This window comes from Haliaeetus leucocephalus, unplaced genomic scaffold (genome assembly GCF_000737465.1).
Source record: "Haliaeetus leucocephalus isolate CR32 unplaced genomic scaffold, Haliaeetus_leucocephalus-4.0 Scaffold555, whole genome shotgun sequence".
NCBI classification, from domain to species: Eukaryota; Metazoa; Chordata; class Aves; order Accipitriformes; family Accipitridae; genus Haliaeetus; species Haliaeetus leucocephalus.
The window spans coordinates 19,517,370-19,535,466 of record NW_010972991.1 but is presented as its reverse complement, the minus strand read 5'-3'; the positions used below and the strand labels follow the sequence as shown (position 1 = coordinate 19,535,466).

The window sequence follows — 18,097 nt, the reverse complement described above, 5'->3', positions numbered from 1 at the left end:
CCCCTTCAAACTAATTTTAAAAGAATGAAATGGAGGCTTGTTAAGCCTTTCGGTTGCATAACGTGCTGTATCTGAGCCGTAAGCCAGTAGTAATCTGCTCTCGCAGCCCATCAGAGGCTTCCCTGGGGGACTGCAGCACGAGCCTATGTGTGCGCACACGTAATTAATGGAGGACGGACAGCCCCTGCCAGGAGCTGGACCGGGGCCTTCAGTTTCTGTCAGCTGTTAAGCGAGCAGTTTCAGCACAGCAAACTCTTGGGGTGCCGGTTTATCTTGGTAAGCCAATTTTTCTACAAGTGAAGTGCAGCTACGTGTTTCACTGGATGAGTATCATTAGTTTTCATGGGATGTGTCCACTATGGACTCATTTTTTAAAAGAAATGAAATGAGCTGATGACTCTGCTTTATCAAAATGACAGTAGCTGTTGCATTCTTCTGTCTAATGGTCTTTGTTTATCGTGTCGTTATGAAGTCGAATGAACTTCTGAGTGAATTTTAAGAAGAGGCGTCAGCTACAGACATGAATTGAGTTTTCAGCAGGAATGATCTTCACCTTCTCAGTTCTCAAATGCTTCCTGGTCATTGTCTGCCTTCATTCAATTATTGTCCCTGAAAATGGCATATGAAAGTACCTTTCTGATCTCTTCTGTCTGGTCAAAGCGAGTAAACAAATACTGCTTGCCATGATGTACCATGCTGCAATTGTCTCCTTATAGTTGTCTTCCCCAACATGCCATAAAAAGCTGCCTCCATTTGTATTATTTGCAGAATGGTATTTATCAACAAGTTCTTGATCTAATTTGCTCATGTATGTTTGTAAGAAAACCTGATTTACACATGTCATGCCCTGCCCTGTGAGGAAAGGTTTATTCTTGATCAAAATGTCTGATTTCAGAACTTAAATACAATATTATTACACGATAGAAAACTCCTCTGCACTTTCTAGCAAAGCCACATTACAGGTGCATTCTATCTACCTGTATAGATGCATATGTTAAAATGTCGTTTCACGTTGCATTGCTCTCATTTGAAACAGTCCTTGACCTCTCTGTTTTCTTAGATATACATATGCAAGTGTACTAGTAATGTTGCAAAACTATTCTGTGTTGTCTTGCTGTGGCAGATCTGAATGTCTTGCCGTATGGTCTCCCTAAGCCGAGTCTTTACACCTCCCCTCTTTGTCCTCGGATTTTTTTTTAAGCTCCCAGGACCCAGGGAGGTGAGCAGGTTTGTGCGAGGTCAGGTCTATTAAGCAGCCAACATTTGTAACACTTAGGCTGATGAAACCCCTTTTTGCTTGTTCCATTTCTGAGTGCCAAGTGACCCTTTTACTGAAGCAAACAGAAACGGGAACTAAGCAGCTTTCTAATGCCATCAGTGTAGCAACCTTTTTTATTGCTTCCAGAGAAAACCCTGTGGTTTGAATTAAACTTTTGTTATTAATCTGGGGAAAGCCTTGTAAAGTGCAATTGCTTTGGACATATCTGCAATGAAACTTTAAGAAAATTTGTCCATTTGATTGACGGCTGTATGGAGCAGATTATGTGCTGTATTTTTGAAGCAGAACTGTCAGAAATAAGGTGCAGATAACTGGAATACATTTGTGCTTTATCTAGAATAACTCAGGGTTGACAGGTTACTTATCTATTGTGTCCACTATTTTTGCCAACACTTAACCATGTTAAGTAGCATAAAGCTGCCAGTGCTGAATTAGTTGCTTCTGTAAGACATTGCTTAGAAGGTGGTTTTGTGGTATTTGCAAACTTTACTGAATTGATGACTTTAGAAAACATCTGTTCTTTCTATTCACTCTGCAAGGTACAGGTTTAACAAGGAAATAGGAAAGTTGATCCAACATCCAGAAATAAAATATCACTAGCAGAGATTTTGTGGACTCAATTTGTATCAGTTTAAATCTCTTTCTTTTACCCTTCTCCCAGGGCAGCTTCCTCTGCATGTCTTGGCCCTCAGCTGAGAGTCTAGTTATCAAGTGTGATACAGAAGTTGGTATCAAATCTAAATCTCTCAGTGCCTGTGTGGGAAGTCACTTGAGTGCATTTTATAGTATGCCTTTGGATTAAAACAGGGTAGGTCTTAGTCATTCTTATGACACCAAGGAGTAGTATGGGTCACTGGCCAAACAACCTTCCAGAAACTTCAAAGTAAAAGGACGTGCAAGAATTGCTTCCCCAAAATGGATCACCCTGTAAATATTTTTGATAAGTAAGAAAGTAGAAGCAGCGTGGATCTGGCTGCTCGACTGCGGCTATTCATAAATTACAATCCAAGGAAGACTGCTGCGCTAGCACTGGCCTTCTCAGTTGATACCTCCAGGCATGAGCCTGCAGAAGACCATGAGATTGCTTTTTGATGTGTGCTGATATGTGTTGAGTTGAGGTTTGCTTTTCCTACCATGCCACAGAAATATGGTCCTCAAGCTGGAGACCTTTATCTGATACGGGATTTAAGAATAAAGCAGAGTGTTTGGGTTTTGAGTTTGAAGTATGAGAAATTTACCTTTCTTTTTCTTTTTCCCTTCCTCACGTCCTAAGCCAGGTAATGTGTTTTCTTACTCAGTAGGTAAATACACTTGCTAGCTTCTGTTTCTGAGAGAGAGAGAGAGAGAGATGTAAGTGCCAACAAGGCAAAAGAAAGTGTGCAAGTTAAATAGCATGGTCCGGAAAATATGTGGATTTGGTCTATTTTGTCTGCTGTGCATTCACATTGCCCCCTCTCAGGAGGTGGCTTAGGTGCGTAGCCAGATTCCTGGCAGCCGGGCAGTGATCTACAGGATATTAGAAGCATATCAGGAAAGTGGAGAAAAAAAGAAATGAAAAGGGAACTTGACAGACCCCTTTCTCATTTCTGCTTAGTACTGCCCCGTTTTGTGCTGTATTGTAAGCAGTGCTTTAGCAATAATACAGACAAAGCCTAACAAAGAGACTTGCTTGCTGGCAGAAAGTTGCTTAAAATAACTTACTGAGGATAAAGAGGCTGCCCAGGTCAATAATGCTGTGAAATCCTCAATGTGTAACAGCTCCAGGAGGTTTTGTAGGCATATGGATTTTTAAAAGCTTTAGGCTGTTGATAAGGCAGTAAAGATTGTAGAGGGCTGCTAACCTTGTATTGATGGTGCTGGGACAGTTTTATGAAGATGTGGAGTTTGGCTATAGAAATACTGAAATCTTTGTTCCCTTCAGCAGAACTCTGATTTAAAGTATGAATGCTAGAAAGAAAGGGTTGTTCTTTGTTAACAGATATTTAATACTATTAGGAGTCTTTGTTGTATTTTACTCTTCAGTCAGATCTATGACTGTTAAAAATGCTGTAAAACAACTTACCTGGCTTGCTATCCTTCAAATCAAGGGAAGTTATCCAGTAGAGTGTAATTTATCCCTACCTTCATTATGAATGTAATTATTTTGATTCTAGTTTTATGTAGCATTATTTTTAAAACATCAGCTGAAGGTAATCAATATGAAGCTTATTTCAGCCAGTTTTCATTAAAGGTAGCCAATCGTGATAACTGGGAGAGATTATGTTACCAGTTCACTAATCCTTCAGTTAAAGCAGCAGCTTTTTGACCATGCTTTAAACCAAAAAATTGTAATGTGCTGTTTGAAGATGGTCCCTTATGTAATTCCAGTTGAAACTTCTATTTTGAGAAATTCCTATATGTTCCTCTTCAGAGTTGTTAGATCCATGTTCTGCCACATCCACATGCACAGCTCATAAGGAGGGAGTAGCACAGGGGAAAGGGGCAGGAGCTGGGGTTCTGGTGAGGAGGGGAACGTCTGTAGAAAATCAGGTGTCAGCCTTTCCACTGCTCGTGGAGTAACTCTTTTAGTTTAGTGTACCCTATATTATGCGGTTTCAGCTTGATGCTTTCTATGTACTTTTGTGGGTATTTTTAAGAGCAGACATATGTCAGATGGTTCTTCTCAGGAATATGAATGCATGTTAATCATTATGGTGCATGGAAGTGTCCTAGAGCAGGTATGGAGGCTCACAGCAGACTGCCTCACCGAGGCTCTGCCTCGTTTTCTCTTGCTGTGCAGTTGATATGGGTGGGGTCAGGCAGCTGCAAAACCGAAATTCCTAACAATATAGTTCAAATTCTCTTTTAGTGATTCTGCTCAGTATATCCATCTAGTTTCCAAATGCAGCCCTGGGATGTATTTGCCTTCAGAAGAAATCGTCCCCTTGGTTCCCTTGCCCAGTATGATGCTGCGCTGCAAGCCCGAGGGAGCCACCAGAAGAGTCAAAGATGGAGGGAGGGCAGGAGGGAAAACCCTTCCTTCTTGCCTCAGCCCCACCTGGCTAGGAAGTTGGCTGGTGCTGCAGGCAGGGTGCCATGCCCCCCCCCCGCCCCAGCCCAACCTGTCTGTTGTCTTTGGCTGGGGAGTCAGGTGGGCTTGAGTCGGTGATGCACCAGTTCCTTCTTCCTGGTGGAAGGAGGGGAGTCGTGCCTGAAGGGCAGCATACCAGACAGAAGACTGCTCCTGAAGCCACGTAGCCTGTACAAGCCGCTGTATCTCTGATTTCACTCAACTGCTTTTATAGTAGAAGTTATTAGAGTGATGCTTTATCCCATCTGAAGTAAACTCATTCCTTATCTTTGTATGCATCAAAGAGGATATGAACACCAAGCCTTTGTAGCAAAAATTCAGTTAAGTAAGACGAGATCAGAGTGCCGAATCCAACAACTTAATCTTGTAGACCAGTGAGATGAGTGGGAGTTGGCACCTGGCAACAGCAGTAAAGTCATCTTTGTTGTCTTACTGTTTGGGGATCTGGGATACGAAGAGGTATCTCACAAGGATGTACCTGGTCGCTCAGTGCTTTCTGTGTTTGCTGTCTCTGTCTGAGAAGACTACACCAGTGGAAAGAGTAGCAGTGGTACCATTTATCCTTTTGGCCTCAGAGATTATGGCTTTTGCCCTAATTTAACCAAGTTTTGGATTTACTAGTGCTTTTCCTGCCAGAGGACAAACTGATCCCCTAGCTCTGTGCTTCCAGCCACCACCCAACAATTTGGAAGTAGTTACCTGAAAGTAGTTACCTGAATAAATGAGTCTTCTGACTGCAGGTGGCAAGCAGAAGTGTCCACTGAGAGATTCGCAGACCTTGTTGTTCAATAAGTCCCTAGCGAATAACAGATTACGCATTCAAGAATTGGAAATGCTCACTCCTTGAGCTGTAAAGTCTGATTCGTCCTCATCTTTGACAAACTTCAGTTGCCATACATAAACTTTGCTAGTAATATTTAATTGGTGCTAAATGTAACTTTAATAATACACTTGTTTTATATGTAATTTCCCTGTTTATGCGAAAGGAATGTAATTGACTGAGACAGTTTACTGCCAATTCTTGCTACTAATGGCAAAAATATCTTAATTTAAATGATTTCACATTAGTTGATTCTGGGTTCCTCACATGGGGTTATTTTGCTGAAATCCACAGACTGGAAAGGAATCAATATGGGGCTTTTGAAACTGGTGGAGGTTTGCAGTGCTCCCACTACGATTGATTACAGCTGCTTTTGTAGGGCTTTAAAAAGAACAATCTGTATTAAAAACATCATTCTTTGGTATGAGCTCGAACAGCTCCAAATAGGTTTCCATGGGGGCTGCCCTGCAATTTGACCACTTCAAGGGATTGCAGTAATCACCAGTGGGCCAGGGCAGCGAGGCAGAGGAAAGGCTATTAGGTGGGGAGTTATTGGCATGCATGCCAAAGAGGTTACCCTGGCAGCTTTAATCATTCATCCACATTCTCAAGAGGAGGGAGGAAAATATAAGTGTTAGTTCTTCTGATTGATTAGGAAAAAGGATCAGTAAAGCATGAAAGGAGAGGGGAGGTGTGCGTAGAAGAGCCAGTGCGTGTTAGATTTAAAAGCACTGACTGGGGCAGGTACATCTAGTTATGACCTCTATACCAAAAGCTACCTGCTTCTTCCGTTACTGTCAAATTTGTGACTGGCAATTCAAAGACAGGCTAACCTCTTCATTCAGCATTTTCAAAGGAGCACATTTAACTTCTTGGTCACGGCTATGCCTTAAATTTAACCTGTCTGCACATGGGCTGATGTGTCCTTAAAAAACTGATTAGCATTTTGAGCTGTGACAACGATTTGCATGGTGGTTTTGATCCTATTTTTGGTGAAACCAATGGCTGCTTTTTGGAAAACGTGCAGAAAATTGCTATGCTAATTGAGATAAATCAATCCGTGATGCACATTGCTGGCTGCTGGCTTCTGATGCTGTTTCGCCTGCACATTGCCCTTTAATATTTCAATCTGGAGTAGCGCTTTGGAAGCTGATTCAGCTGTAGCCATTCTAAAATAGTTTCCCTGTTGTATCGTGCCTACGTCAAAGGCAGAGTTGAAGAATAAACTGTTCTTTGCATGAATTGATGGCTTGGCATGAAAGCTGAAAGGGCTTTCAATCTTTTAATTTTGGGATTCCCGGAGAAGCTTTGGTATTAAACTTCTGCTTTTACGTGGGAAATGAGAATTGCTGTGTACTGTACCTTGACTGTTAGGCAGTCTTGAGGTTTTCAAGGTAAAGGAGACAACTGAACTGCAGCGTTCAGTTCTGGGTTTCACCTACAAGGAGAGAAAGACCTGTCGGTGCCGAGTGAGGGAATGTGATACAGTGTCAAATCAGGGGGTCCATGTAAACAGCACAGCAGTACTGTTTCCTTGGGTTGGCATATCAGATTTGCCCTGCCCCTCTGTCATTCCTAAGTAACCATTTTTAAGTTGGAGTAAGTTTATGTGGTCACTGAATTAGGAAGATCGCCTGGTCCTAACCGGTAGCCTGTGTGGAGGTGATCTGACCACGCAGGTCCTCAGATGTACGTCTGGGGAAGGACCAACAGGTCTGGTCCTCTCTCGAGAGTGGGCTTTCAGCACGAGCTGCTGCAGAACTGCAGGAAACCTTTATTGCTGGAGAAAGAAAATAAAATGCTGTAGTTGCATATCCTATGATCCAGGTAGCTTTTACTTGCTGAGCTGTGAGATGAGGCTGTGGGACTTCTCCTGAGGAGACTCTGCCCAAGTGAAGAACTGCTCTTCACTGGGGTATACTGGTGGCAGAGATCCACAGAGGTAAAGGTTTGTTTTTTCAGAAAATTCTGCGTAACTGAATGAAGAAGTAGGCATCTTCTGCAGGGTAGATGATTAAGGCATCTTTTGTAGGGGCAGACCCAACTATGGTCTCGCTCAGCTAGCAGTCCTTTAATACTACTTCACGTGGGCTTGAGCCTAGCTGGATAGCCTAGGAGGCCTAGGAGGGCTGTTGGGTAATTGATGAGGATCTCTTTTTGTTCATTTACTAAATATCTGTTGTAGTTGGACAGCATCGAACAAGTTGTTTGGTCTGTCCTTCATCACAAATAGTGCTGTTGATACTTGTGTGTAAGGATAGAAAGCTCTGGCTGATCTTGCTGCCTTGCTTGCTCGTCTCCCTCCTGCATCTTCATACAGCAACCTCTGTCTCACCCTGGGCAACACAGTTTCTGGACAAGGGATTAGATTAATAGACTAAAGTTTGGTCTCTGCGTGCATCTAGTAGATAAATGATGCACAAGTGGAAATTTTCACAGACTGTGAAAAGAAGTGGAAAGATAGAAGCTTTTTGCATTGGAATTTACCTCAAATAGGCCAGAACTTTAGAGGACGTTTATCTTTCTCCTCAAGGCAGGACAAGCCTCAGCTCCAAAGCTGTAAGCAGGCCAAAGACCCACTACACGGATCTGTGAGCCTTTATAATGGGAAGAAAAACATTTTCAATTAAGCTTGAACAAGTTCTCCTGTTATCGTTTTAAGTTCTGTTATCACATAATGTACCATACGGCATGTAATTACACATTAGGGAATATTTCTAAAGGCACAGATGACTGTTAGAAAACAGGCACATGAGTTTCTATGACTTTGTGAAGAGTGCGAACTTAAATCTATCAACTGCAGCACTGTAATTTCTTTGGTGCGTGGCCGTAAGTGAACAGTAGCTGACGTGGTGGTGGCTTATTGGTGTCTCCTTACCCCAGGGGGCTCTTTGCCTTGGAGCGTTTCCCTGTGAGCACCATGGATGCCGTGTATTTTCTTTAGTGCAAGCCATGACACAGACTGCTGAAATGCCTGACACCAGCAAGAGCTGTTTTATTAATGCCGTCCCTGTCAAATACGCCTCTGTTTTGGTAATTAGTCTGGCGTAACAGACTGTGCGCATCTTAAAAGCCAGCATATTTTGACTCTTGGCTCTGACATGAGGCAATCTCTGTAAATCAGCTCTTTTGGTAGACTCCTCTATTGTTGAATGCTAGCAGTAGTAGAAGCAGTTTGCAGTACTTGTGTTTATTTTGGGCTCTCCGCCTTTCCTCGGCAGCCACGAGCGGTCAAACCCTTTCTTTATCTGTCGTGAGGGATTGGAAGCCTAAAGCTATAGTTTTGTGCAGCATCAGGAAGTTCTTCTGCATGAGGTACAAGGAGCGTGAATAATCTTTCTGGCATGTGCTCCAGCCACGGTAGTGGCTCTGCACTGCACCAGACAGGATCTCAGCCTGCTGCGCCGCTGCTGGCACCGGCGCCGTCCCCGCGGGTAAACACCCGATTTACAACAGCACTAGTAGGGCCACCCGTACAAAGCTGATTTACTCTTCCACCCTTACCTGAAGAAGGGCAGCAAACGTCCTCTAAGATTTTAAAAATACCTTTGGAAACGAGCTCTCTGGAATGAGTCACCGCGATCAAAGCTTGTTATTTAATTGGCAAAGCCAGCGGTGGGGGAGGCGGTGGCTTTTGCAAATTTGGTCCAGGCAGTTCCCATCGTGAGGCTGGTTTTCGCATTGGGCACGTGGATGAGCAGAAGGACTGGCACGGAAAGGCGGCAGCCTTGGAGAGTGCTTGGAGGGTTTTAAGCTGTTCCGAGGTAAAACTGGGAGATGGTAACCATGTCAAAATGATTCGGGGGAAATGAGCAATGCAGATGTTGGCTTCTGTATGAAACCCTTGCTCTCAAACTTGGAAAATTCAATCTGGGGCCTGTTGTTATGGAAATAATATTTTTGCTGTGATCACAGTTACCCAGACCATGGTGTAGTGCAGCTTTCCGGCAGCCAGTACCCACTCCACTGACATCACCATTGTGCAGGCAGTATGGTTTCTCCAAGGAAGAAAATGGGGAGTGCTTAGATGGTTATACTTAAATTACATCACTAATTATTAGCATCTTATTTCTCAAAAAATCCCACAACTGCCCACCACCGTGCCTCCCACCACCACTTCTGCTGAACGCCCCACCACAGTTGGCACAGTGCACTGAGGTGGGGTTTGCTGGGAAGACTTTGGCCTGCTAGTCCTTAAAAATGGCCATCACCACCTTGAAAGGAAATAATGGGGACTACTTCTCTCCTTTTCTTCTGTGCCCAGCTGTAGGGCATATCAGTGAAACAAAAGAAAGGCATCTGTACTAAGACAATTAGTGGCAAACATGCTTTGTAAAGTAAAATCCTCCTTCAAAATTACGTTGTTGTAGCAGGGTACACGTGGGCAGCATAGGGATGTGCCAGCTGAAGGAGGCTGATGAGCGCTGTCAGAGCCGGCAGAGGCTCATCTCTGAGAACCAGTAATACGATGAGAAATGGAAGATGAATGCTCTTCTGGTTAGCACATTTCTCTGCAAAAACCTAGTGCTTTGGGGTGTAAATCTGATTTTCAAGTTTGGCGCTGTAGAATTTTTTTGTTTAAAATCATGACTCTTATTCCTGGACAAGGTTAATGAACTCTTAATGGGAGAGTCTCACCAGTGGAATAGTTTTCCTGGTGTGATGAGGTAAAGCAAAGAAATGGTGAACAATGATAGGAAGATACCTGCCAGCTCCGGGGCTGGCAATGCTGAAGTCTGTTAGGACTAACTCCTGTTGGGTGGCAGATCGTAGTTCCTTTTGCAGGGAGCCTGGAGGGAAATACAGCTTCTTCATCACACAACTGCCTTTTCTCCAGCCTTCAATGGGAGTCTGCAATGGCCCTCGGGCTTTAGGTGAATGCATTCAGGTAGTTAGCTTTCCAAAAATGTAGTGTGTATGAAGAATGCATCACTTCAGTGAACTCAGACTGACCAGCTGAGCATGCTTTTATACAAGCATGTATAGAACAGCACTATCTGTTAATAGGAGAGGAAAATCTGTTTTCTTTCTCCTTCTTACATATCGGATCACTGCCTAATCAACAGCTGTAATGCTTGCAAATTTTCAGAGCCTTCTGGCTTAGATATTTTTGATCTAACATCACTTTTAAAATATTAGTCTCTGGTTCTGTGCATACTAAACGGGTTACATCTAAAAGACTTCCATCTGGGGAAAAAGGGAGGCAATGTACCGTTAATAACCCAGCTGCAAACCTCAAATTCTCTGTCCCATGCATATACCCAAAAAGGCAGAGAACAGAAATTTGAGTGCATCTGTAAGTAATAAAATGTTTCCTTCCATATGTCAGTTACTCATTGCTCTTCTGTCTGAGTTTCGAACAGCCACGACAGCCATGGTAGACATTACTTCTCCACTGCTCCTCACACCAGCTTTCTTGGCTTCATCCACATGGCACAAAAAGTCTTTAATGTCTTACTCCTAAATCATCCCCACGTAATGGGAAGACTGACTGTAACAGCAGCACTGGAAAAGGGAATGGCTATGACAGGGCACTTTGTACTTTTTTTTTTTAATGAAGTGCACCATCCTTTCCCAACCTTCCTATTGTCTGAAGATTGTTTCCAATTTTTTGCCATTGTAATTTTGATGAATGATTTATGCCTTTCATGAGATGATGAGTCAGAAAAAGCTTTTTTGCTTTTTTTTTTTTCCTCTCATTTAGTGTCAGAATGAGGGGTTTTTTTAAGTATGTCCTGGATGATCTAAATTAATTGAATTAAAAAATAACTTAAAATGTAAGTTTTAGTAAAATAAAGACATTGAGATTTCAAATTCAACATATTACTGGTATGGGAGTATCTTTTATCTAGTACTTAATGGGTGCTAATCTACACTACATCCATGAGATTTAGATTTATGCTAGTGTAGTCAATAACCAGACAGGAATCAGTGATCATTGGCATGTAGCATGTGAAGTATTTAGGTCACAGGATTTTGCAGCATTATATTCTTGGAATAAAAACGTAAGTGGGATAACAATGATGGATGAGAATGCAATCTCTGTCAAGAGGTAACGAGCAGTTTTTGTGGCTTCAGGGCCAGATTAAAGGCCTGATAACAGAGACATCCTTGCCTGGTGTTCCTGCCGTTTTAGTAGATCTGAAAATAAGGCTGTTATATAAAAGTGACATGAGGGCCCTCATTTCAATTGTTAGCCATAGGAAATAGTCCCTTAAATATTTGGCCTTCATAATAACTAAAAATAGATCTGTGGAGTTGGAATTTGCAAACTTTTTTATTTTTCCTCCTAAGCATATTGAAGTGCTAGTACAGACCTTTCTCTGTCCAAGCCTACTGACAACAGACTTGTTTTTCCAACTTGTCTTTTGTGAACACCCTGGAAGTAGTCCACAGGCCCCCATGGATTCCCAGCTGACAAGCGAGAAAATGTTTCTAGAGCAAATATTAAATCAAATTTATTTTTACTTAGCATAAAATTGCAAAGCTCGGCTTCAGTGCTTGATACTTACTTAAGCACCATGAAGAATTCTTTTATTTCCATTAACCGTCTCTCATTTTTCTAAGCTTAATCTTCACAGAATTATTTTTAATGGCTGTGCATTTCTTGTTGACTGTTGGGCTTTTCTTTTTATTTTTAACCTTAAGGCAGTTTTCATTCCAAGTGGCCTAAGGCAGCTACATGTTTCTGAGCAACTGGGAAAAGAGATGCAAGCTGTGAGTGTACAGGGGGTGCCCCTACCCCAAGTGTATTAGCCAGCTTGCAAAAGAGTCTCTTTAGGGACAGTGCAATGCATTTATCTGTGCAAATGCTTGGGGATTTTTAAGCTTGGGTATGCTTCTTTGTGCCTTTGGTTTGAGAGAGTGCTCCTGTCCTGCCTGAGTTCTACTAGACGAGAATCATTTGTACTGGAAATAGGCTGAAGCAAGGGGCCCTGGCCAGAGAAGCTGCAGAGCATCTTACTCAGGTGGAGCTTGATGTCTGATCTGAATGCATTTGGAGTTCACTATACCATATATTTCTCCCTACAGTAAATATTGTACTGGATCTGTAAGACTGTGGGGAATAGTTTTCTCATTCTGATGGAGTTGTGCCATCCACAATACTAGATATTAAATAATTTTTCACATTGTATCTTTGCATCCCCAGAATAAAATACAATGGATGCTCAAATTGCTGCTGAAAACTACCCAGGCTTTTCTTCCATTTCTGTTCCTCTGTTTTCAGCTGGTTTAACTCTTGAGAACATCTCAGCATAGCTAGAAATGAGAGCTTTTGGCAGCTGAAAAGCCATAATTCATCGAAAGAAAGGGAGTAAATATGATGGTGGGGAGCCTGGCTGACTAGGCGCTTGCAGCTTGGGCTGGGTTGGGTTAGCTGCTCAGCTGTCTTACAAAAACTGAATCTTTAGAAGAACTGTCAGGGATCATTTGTGTCTTGTCTGAGTCCTGTGAGGCTCGAAAGAGCAAGAAAACAGGGTTGTTTGTTTTGGAGCAGGGGGATGTTTTGGATTTTGTTTGTTTTTTGAATTCTGCGAAGTTTGCTTCTGATATAGACAGATGTGGGAAATGGCCTAGGGAATAAATTGATTCGTAAGTTCATACGTTTATTCAACACTAAAAATTCTGGGCATGGATGTGTGATACTTCTGTTCTCATGCAGACTAGTTTTCATTCACTAACATTTGCAAACTCAGGCTGTTTCTCAGCTGTTGCCACATGCTATTGGCATTTCCATTGTTAGGAAATTTCTCCAGGTAGGTCTTCAATTTTTTTTCCCAGCTTGGCATTGGGTAACATTTACTGCCTCTGATATCCTTTGAGTATTGTATGCCTTTTCTATACTCATGGTCAGCCACCTGCATTTCCTTTTAAGTATGTTTTGTTTTTTCCTGCCTGATACTGAGGAGTGGGCTGTTTTGTACCACAATTGTGGCTGAAAGTAAAATGATGTGAAGGGGTTTGGTCCATTGTGACAGCCTGATCAACAGTAGGATATTTGTCCTGTGACAGGGAGTTGTTTTCCTATACGGAAACAGTCTCAGCTGTGTCTTAATTACAATACCATCTATACACCTACCAAGTTACTTCAGGCCTTCCTTTGGAGACATCTTTTAAAGGAATTAAGTCATTTAATGGTGACCAGACATTGTCTTCAATTTCTGCTTTGGACTGCAGCCAGTTCCAGGCAGACCGTGTGAACTAGCAGCAGCAGATGAGAGCAGGCTTTTTGTAAACCTATCTTAAAAACAGGGCTTTTTTTCCCCCCACATACCCCACAGGTAAAAGCTGCCATAGCAAGAGTAGACTTTGACCAGGTATTGTGTTGTTTTTCTTTTCCTCTGTAGAAGAAAAACACCGTAACACTGTTTTAGTTCAGAGCTGTTCAGAGAAGTCTTAGGTACCCTCAGTGCAAAGGTTTTTTACCCTGAAATACGCAGGATGGCCTTTCTGCTTTCCATGAAGAATCATTTTTTATTGTAGATCAAACTGAAGAGCAGTTTTCTGCTGTGAAGAAGCTTAGAAGAGGAATCTGTTGACAAAAACCTCCTAAAAAAAAAAGGCACAAATGTCTTCAACAATATTTTTTAGACCTCTGGGAAAAAATTTGCCTCAGAAAGTCAGATGTGGGTCTTTCCATACAGGAGTTACCCCTTTCACAGTTTGGTACCACTTTAGGAAAGCTACAGTGAATGTTGGGTAGCATAAAATGGGCAATCAATGCCATGCAGTAAAAAGTAAGGTGGAAACCCTTAGGACACAGAGCAGCAGGTTTGGGTGCTTATATGAGATACAGAACAGATATATTTTGGTATAGCATTTTGATATTTGGCTTTTTGACTTAAAACTCCATTTGCAACTGCCATACTTTTTCAACAAGTCATGGCAAATGGGCATTCACAGAAATGCTGGTAAAGGTAATAGTAGTAATAGCAACAGGTACCTTCTCAGTCATCAATACATGGCTCCCATTAGGAAGTCCTGGTTTTGGCTGGAATAAAGTTCATTTTCTTCTTAGTAGCTTGTATAGTGCTGTGTTTGGGATTTAGGATGAGAATAATGTTCATTTAGGAATTGGAGCATCTTGCCTGACCAGAATTTTGGAGATATGCTGTCTGATCTGGCAGGAAATGTCATAATCCTTAATCAACAGCACTGTCTTGGAAACATTTGTATTCTGTAGTCCCAGTTGTTCATTCTAACTTGTAAAGAGTTTTGTGAGGTTTGGTTCGATATACCTCTGAGATGGTTTTTGATGCGTGCTCTTGTTGCTTCCCATTTGAGATCAAATGACAGACCTCACGTGACAGCCTATAGGTATGTGTATTTGAGATCCTGACAGAGGGCTTCAATCCTAGGATTTGCTTCTCTCTTGTTACAGAAGCTCTGCAGAGTATATTGCAAATCCCATTTATTCATTCATGCATTTAATGAGATGAAGAGTGATTTGAAGGGGGCTTGCTTCCTAAAGATTAGGTGGTTTCTTAGTTTTCATTGTGCAGCCTTGGATTTTTTTTTATGCTGTAATTTTTACAAATTTCTTTAACATCTTAGACAAATGCATTGCATAAACTGGAAGTATAAACTGTTCAGTGTGCCATCATCAACTTTGGAAATAGGAGAGAAGATTGAGAGATTGTTACGCTGGAGAACTGTTATCTTTTTAACCATTCCCTCTTATCTGTTTTCCAGAGAGCAGATTTGACCTCTGATAAAGATTTATACCTTGACAACAGCTCTGTTGAAGAAGCATCAGGCGTCTATCCAATTGATGATGATGATTATTCATCTGGGTCAGGTTCAGGTGAGACAACATGTCACAATTTTATTTTAAAAAGTGTAAGAAGTAGTGCAATTATTTGAGGAAAAGCTGTGCAGTTTTCCTTTATAAGTTGGAGATTATACTTTCAGTGCGTACCATGAGTGCTTGGCTCTCTATTTACAGAGCACTGAGCATCCCTATGGACTGTTTTAAATATCAACTTTCTGCTCTTTTCTCTTACTCCTTAGTTGCATCATTTCACTGCACTATTTTCTCTCTGCTGTCCCTCTGGTTTCTGTGTAGATCTCTCTGGAGTTTAGAAATAAGGATTAGAGGAGGCTTAGTTCTCCCATAGCATAAAGCTAATTTAGTAGTCTGTAAGAAAACATAGTGGCAGCAAACTTGTTTTCTCTTATATGCATTCAGGTTGACGTAAACATGGTGTCCACTTCTTTTTTGTTATTGTTCTTTTAAATTTGGAAGTCTAGATACTGCCAAAAGCATGACAGTTTTCTCTGAGGTAACTACATCCATATAGCGAATAAAGAAATTCATAAACATAACATACTGATTTCTCAGACTTAAACACCATTAGAGGCATGTAGCTAGCTCATCATTTTTCAAAAAACTGTCAGTGAAACCTCATTAATAATTTCTTTTAGAAAGCGTCTTTGTGGAGTGTCTTCTAGACTAGCTGGGAGGCTCCAGCCATTAAAAGTTAAGTGCAGGATTTTATGGTAGTTCTGGAAGAGAAATTTCCTTATTGTTGTGAGCATTTGCCGAGCTGTTGTGGAAATCCCATTTATTTTCCAAGTGTGTTACTTATTTTTTTGTTATTGCACTTTTTGTAATCTGTCTTTGATATTTATATGTACTTGTAAATTTTTGAAGGGTAAGCCCTTCTTGTAGCACCTTGTCTTTGTTACTGTTGTGAGCCACAGTTGAGATTTTTTGGATGGATTTTTGTTTTTCCTTTCTTTTGGAGTTTCAAAGATATGTTAAAATGAAGTCTGCAGAGATCTGATTGTGCTGCCAGGCAAATTCAGGCCCATCAGTCACTGGCACCTGGGTAATACCCTGTGTTTTGGGAGTCCTCCATAGGGGGAATTTGACGTTCCATTGTGATCAATGGCTTAATCAGGCCTCCTTGCTGTAGGCTTCTTTGAGGGGAAATTTAACTTCATTTGAAAAAAAAAAACCAAACCAACAACCAACCACTCAACCTAACTACTCAGTGATTTCATCCAGTTACCAGGACTGTCTAAGGAAATTTCTCACCTCTGAGAAAATTGCCCTTTCAGTTAGCATCTCATTCTGTCATGTCTTCAGGTGACTTTGTAAGCTTCAGGAAAGGAGATAGGCTGACAATAAATAGCAGTATGGAGAATGGTCTGTTTTGGTTTTATTTCCTCCCTCTGTGGAGTTTGGCTGTTTCTAATTGGATGATTCAAAATGCAACCCTGGTTTGAAGTGGAAAGGACTATACAAGAACTGACTTCAGATTTTATTAAACCATCTCAGTGATGAAAGCGGAACCAGAAGGACAGAAACTACATCCAGACTTCACCAAAAGTAACACCTTGGCTTTCTTTTCTCTCTTTTCCTGTGCTTAGCCTTGAGCCATGGGTGGAAGATGGAGTGCGTAACACACACTCATGCTACCTCTGACAATCTCTTTCCTGCAAGAAAGCAGGAAAAGTCTCACTGTAGACTGGGACTAGTTGAATGCCCCTCCAGAGGGCTCATGTGACAGTACCAAAATCTAAATCTTTTGAGCAAAGGAAGAACTCTTCAGTTCAAATAATCTTCCGAGCAATCTCTGAGCCTAGCTTTTTTCACGTAAGAAAAAAACTCAAAAGGGAAGCAAATTAGCATCCCCTCTGCCCTGCTCATTCTATACTTACTGCTATCTCTATTTTATGAAGTAGAAAGTGTCCTGCAGATATACCAATGATCAGTTTTCCTCATATTATGTTGAATGTGTCTCTCTTCAGTGATGTAGTGTTCCTAGCAGGAAGAGCCTTCCCACACAAGAGTGGTTTTCTTGCTATGTAATTCCACTCGAAGCAAACAGATCCAAGATGACAACATGCTGACGCCTTTCCTTGGTATGAAAATTATTAGCTGCCACCAGGCCTTTGGAGATAAACAGGAATTGTCAGCACCACCATTAATGCCCTCGCAGGTCTACAAGCAGCATTAACATGGACAAATGTCACTGTAAGCATGACACATTTCAAACTAGAAATTTGCTGAGGGCTTTCTGTAAGGAGGAAAAAAGGTGATGGTGTTCTAATTTTTTCTTTTCTTTCCTTTCATAGCCTCTTTATTCTTCATGTACATTCAGCTACTGTTGTGCATTTGCTCAAGTGTTCAGTCTGAATCCATTGGTCAAGTTTCCAAAAGAACCATGGCTGCTTCCTGATTGTCCTGTATCAAAAGCAGAAAGTCTGTAGTGAATTTGTTAGTCCATGATTTCCTTCTTGCAGTCTCCACCTCTGAGGAGATGCCTCAGTCTGTCATCACTCTTTTTAGTGCAAGTGTTCGTATATAGCATAATAATAAAAGAGTAAAAATAGTTTTCCTGCCTATATAAAACTTGAAATGCTTTTATAGCTACTGTTGCTTTTTCCTCTGGCATAAAAGGTCTTAACTGAGCCTTGGTCTTGCAGGTACCTGGAAGTAGCTGCTAAGCAGCGTGACTACCCTTATGTTAAGGAAAGGTACCATCTCTATTAGATTTATCTACAAGTTCTTTGGAAAACTATCTGTCTGGTTCTTGTGTCTTCTCTTTACTTACTGCTGGCAGGCAAGTCTCTGCACTATATATATCAGAATCTCATGCAGATTTTCCCTTCCCCTTCTTCTATTCCCCAGCCTAATACTTCTCAGTCAATAGCAGCTCAAGTTGAGAAGTTTAGCTCGGGATGAACTAGGCCTGGACGGATATTGTGACTGGGGACTCTTCCTGGAGGAAAGTACGGTGGTGGGGTTGGAACTCCTCCAAGAAACACAAGAGCAGATCTGCTTTGGCTCTTGACCTAACGGGAAGCCAAAGTTATGCTCCAAGGCTGGAAGGCAGTTTCAGAGTCCAGTGGCAGTGTGGCGTGGGGCTGGGTGACAGGCGGTGGCATGGCTGGGGGGCCGTGGTTCGGGGGGCGGGGG

General features: G+C 41.8%; 1 protein-coding gene across 1 annotated transcript in view; it reads left to right on the top strand.

Annotated features, from left to right (window-relative positions):
- The window catches only part of SDC2 (syndecan 2), a 51,418-nt gene that overhangs the window by 24,763 nt on the left and 8,558 nt on the right, over nucleotides 1–18,097 (top strand). The window contains exon 2 of the mRNA XM_010577142.1: nucleotides 14,863–14,974. Within this exon, the coding sequence (XP_010575444.1) occupies nucleotides 14,863–14,974 (112 nt within the window). The remainder of the gene's footprint in view (nucleotides 1–14,862; nucleotides 14,975–18,097) is intronic.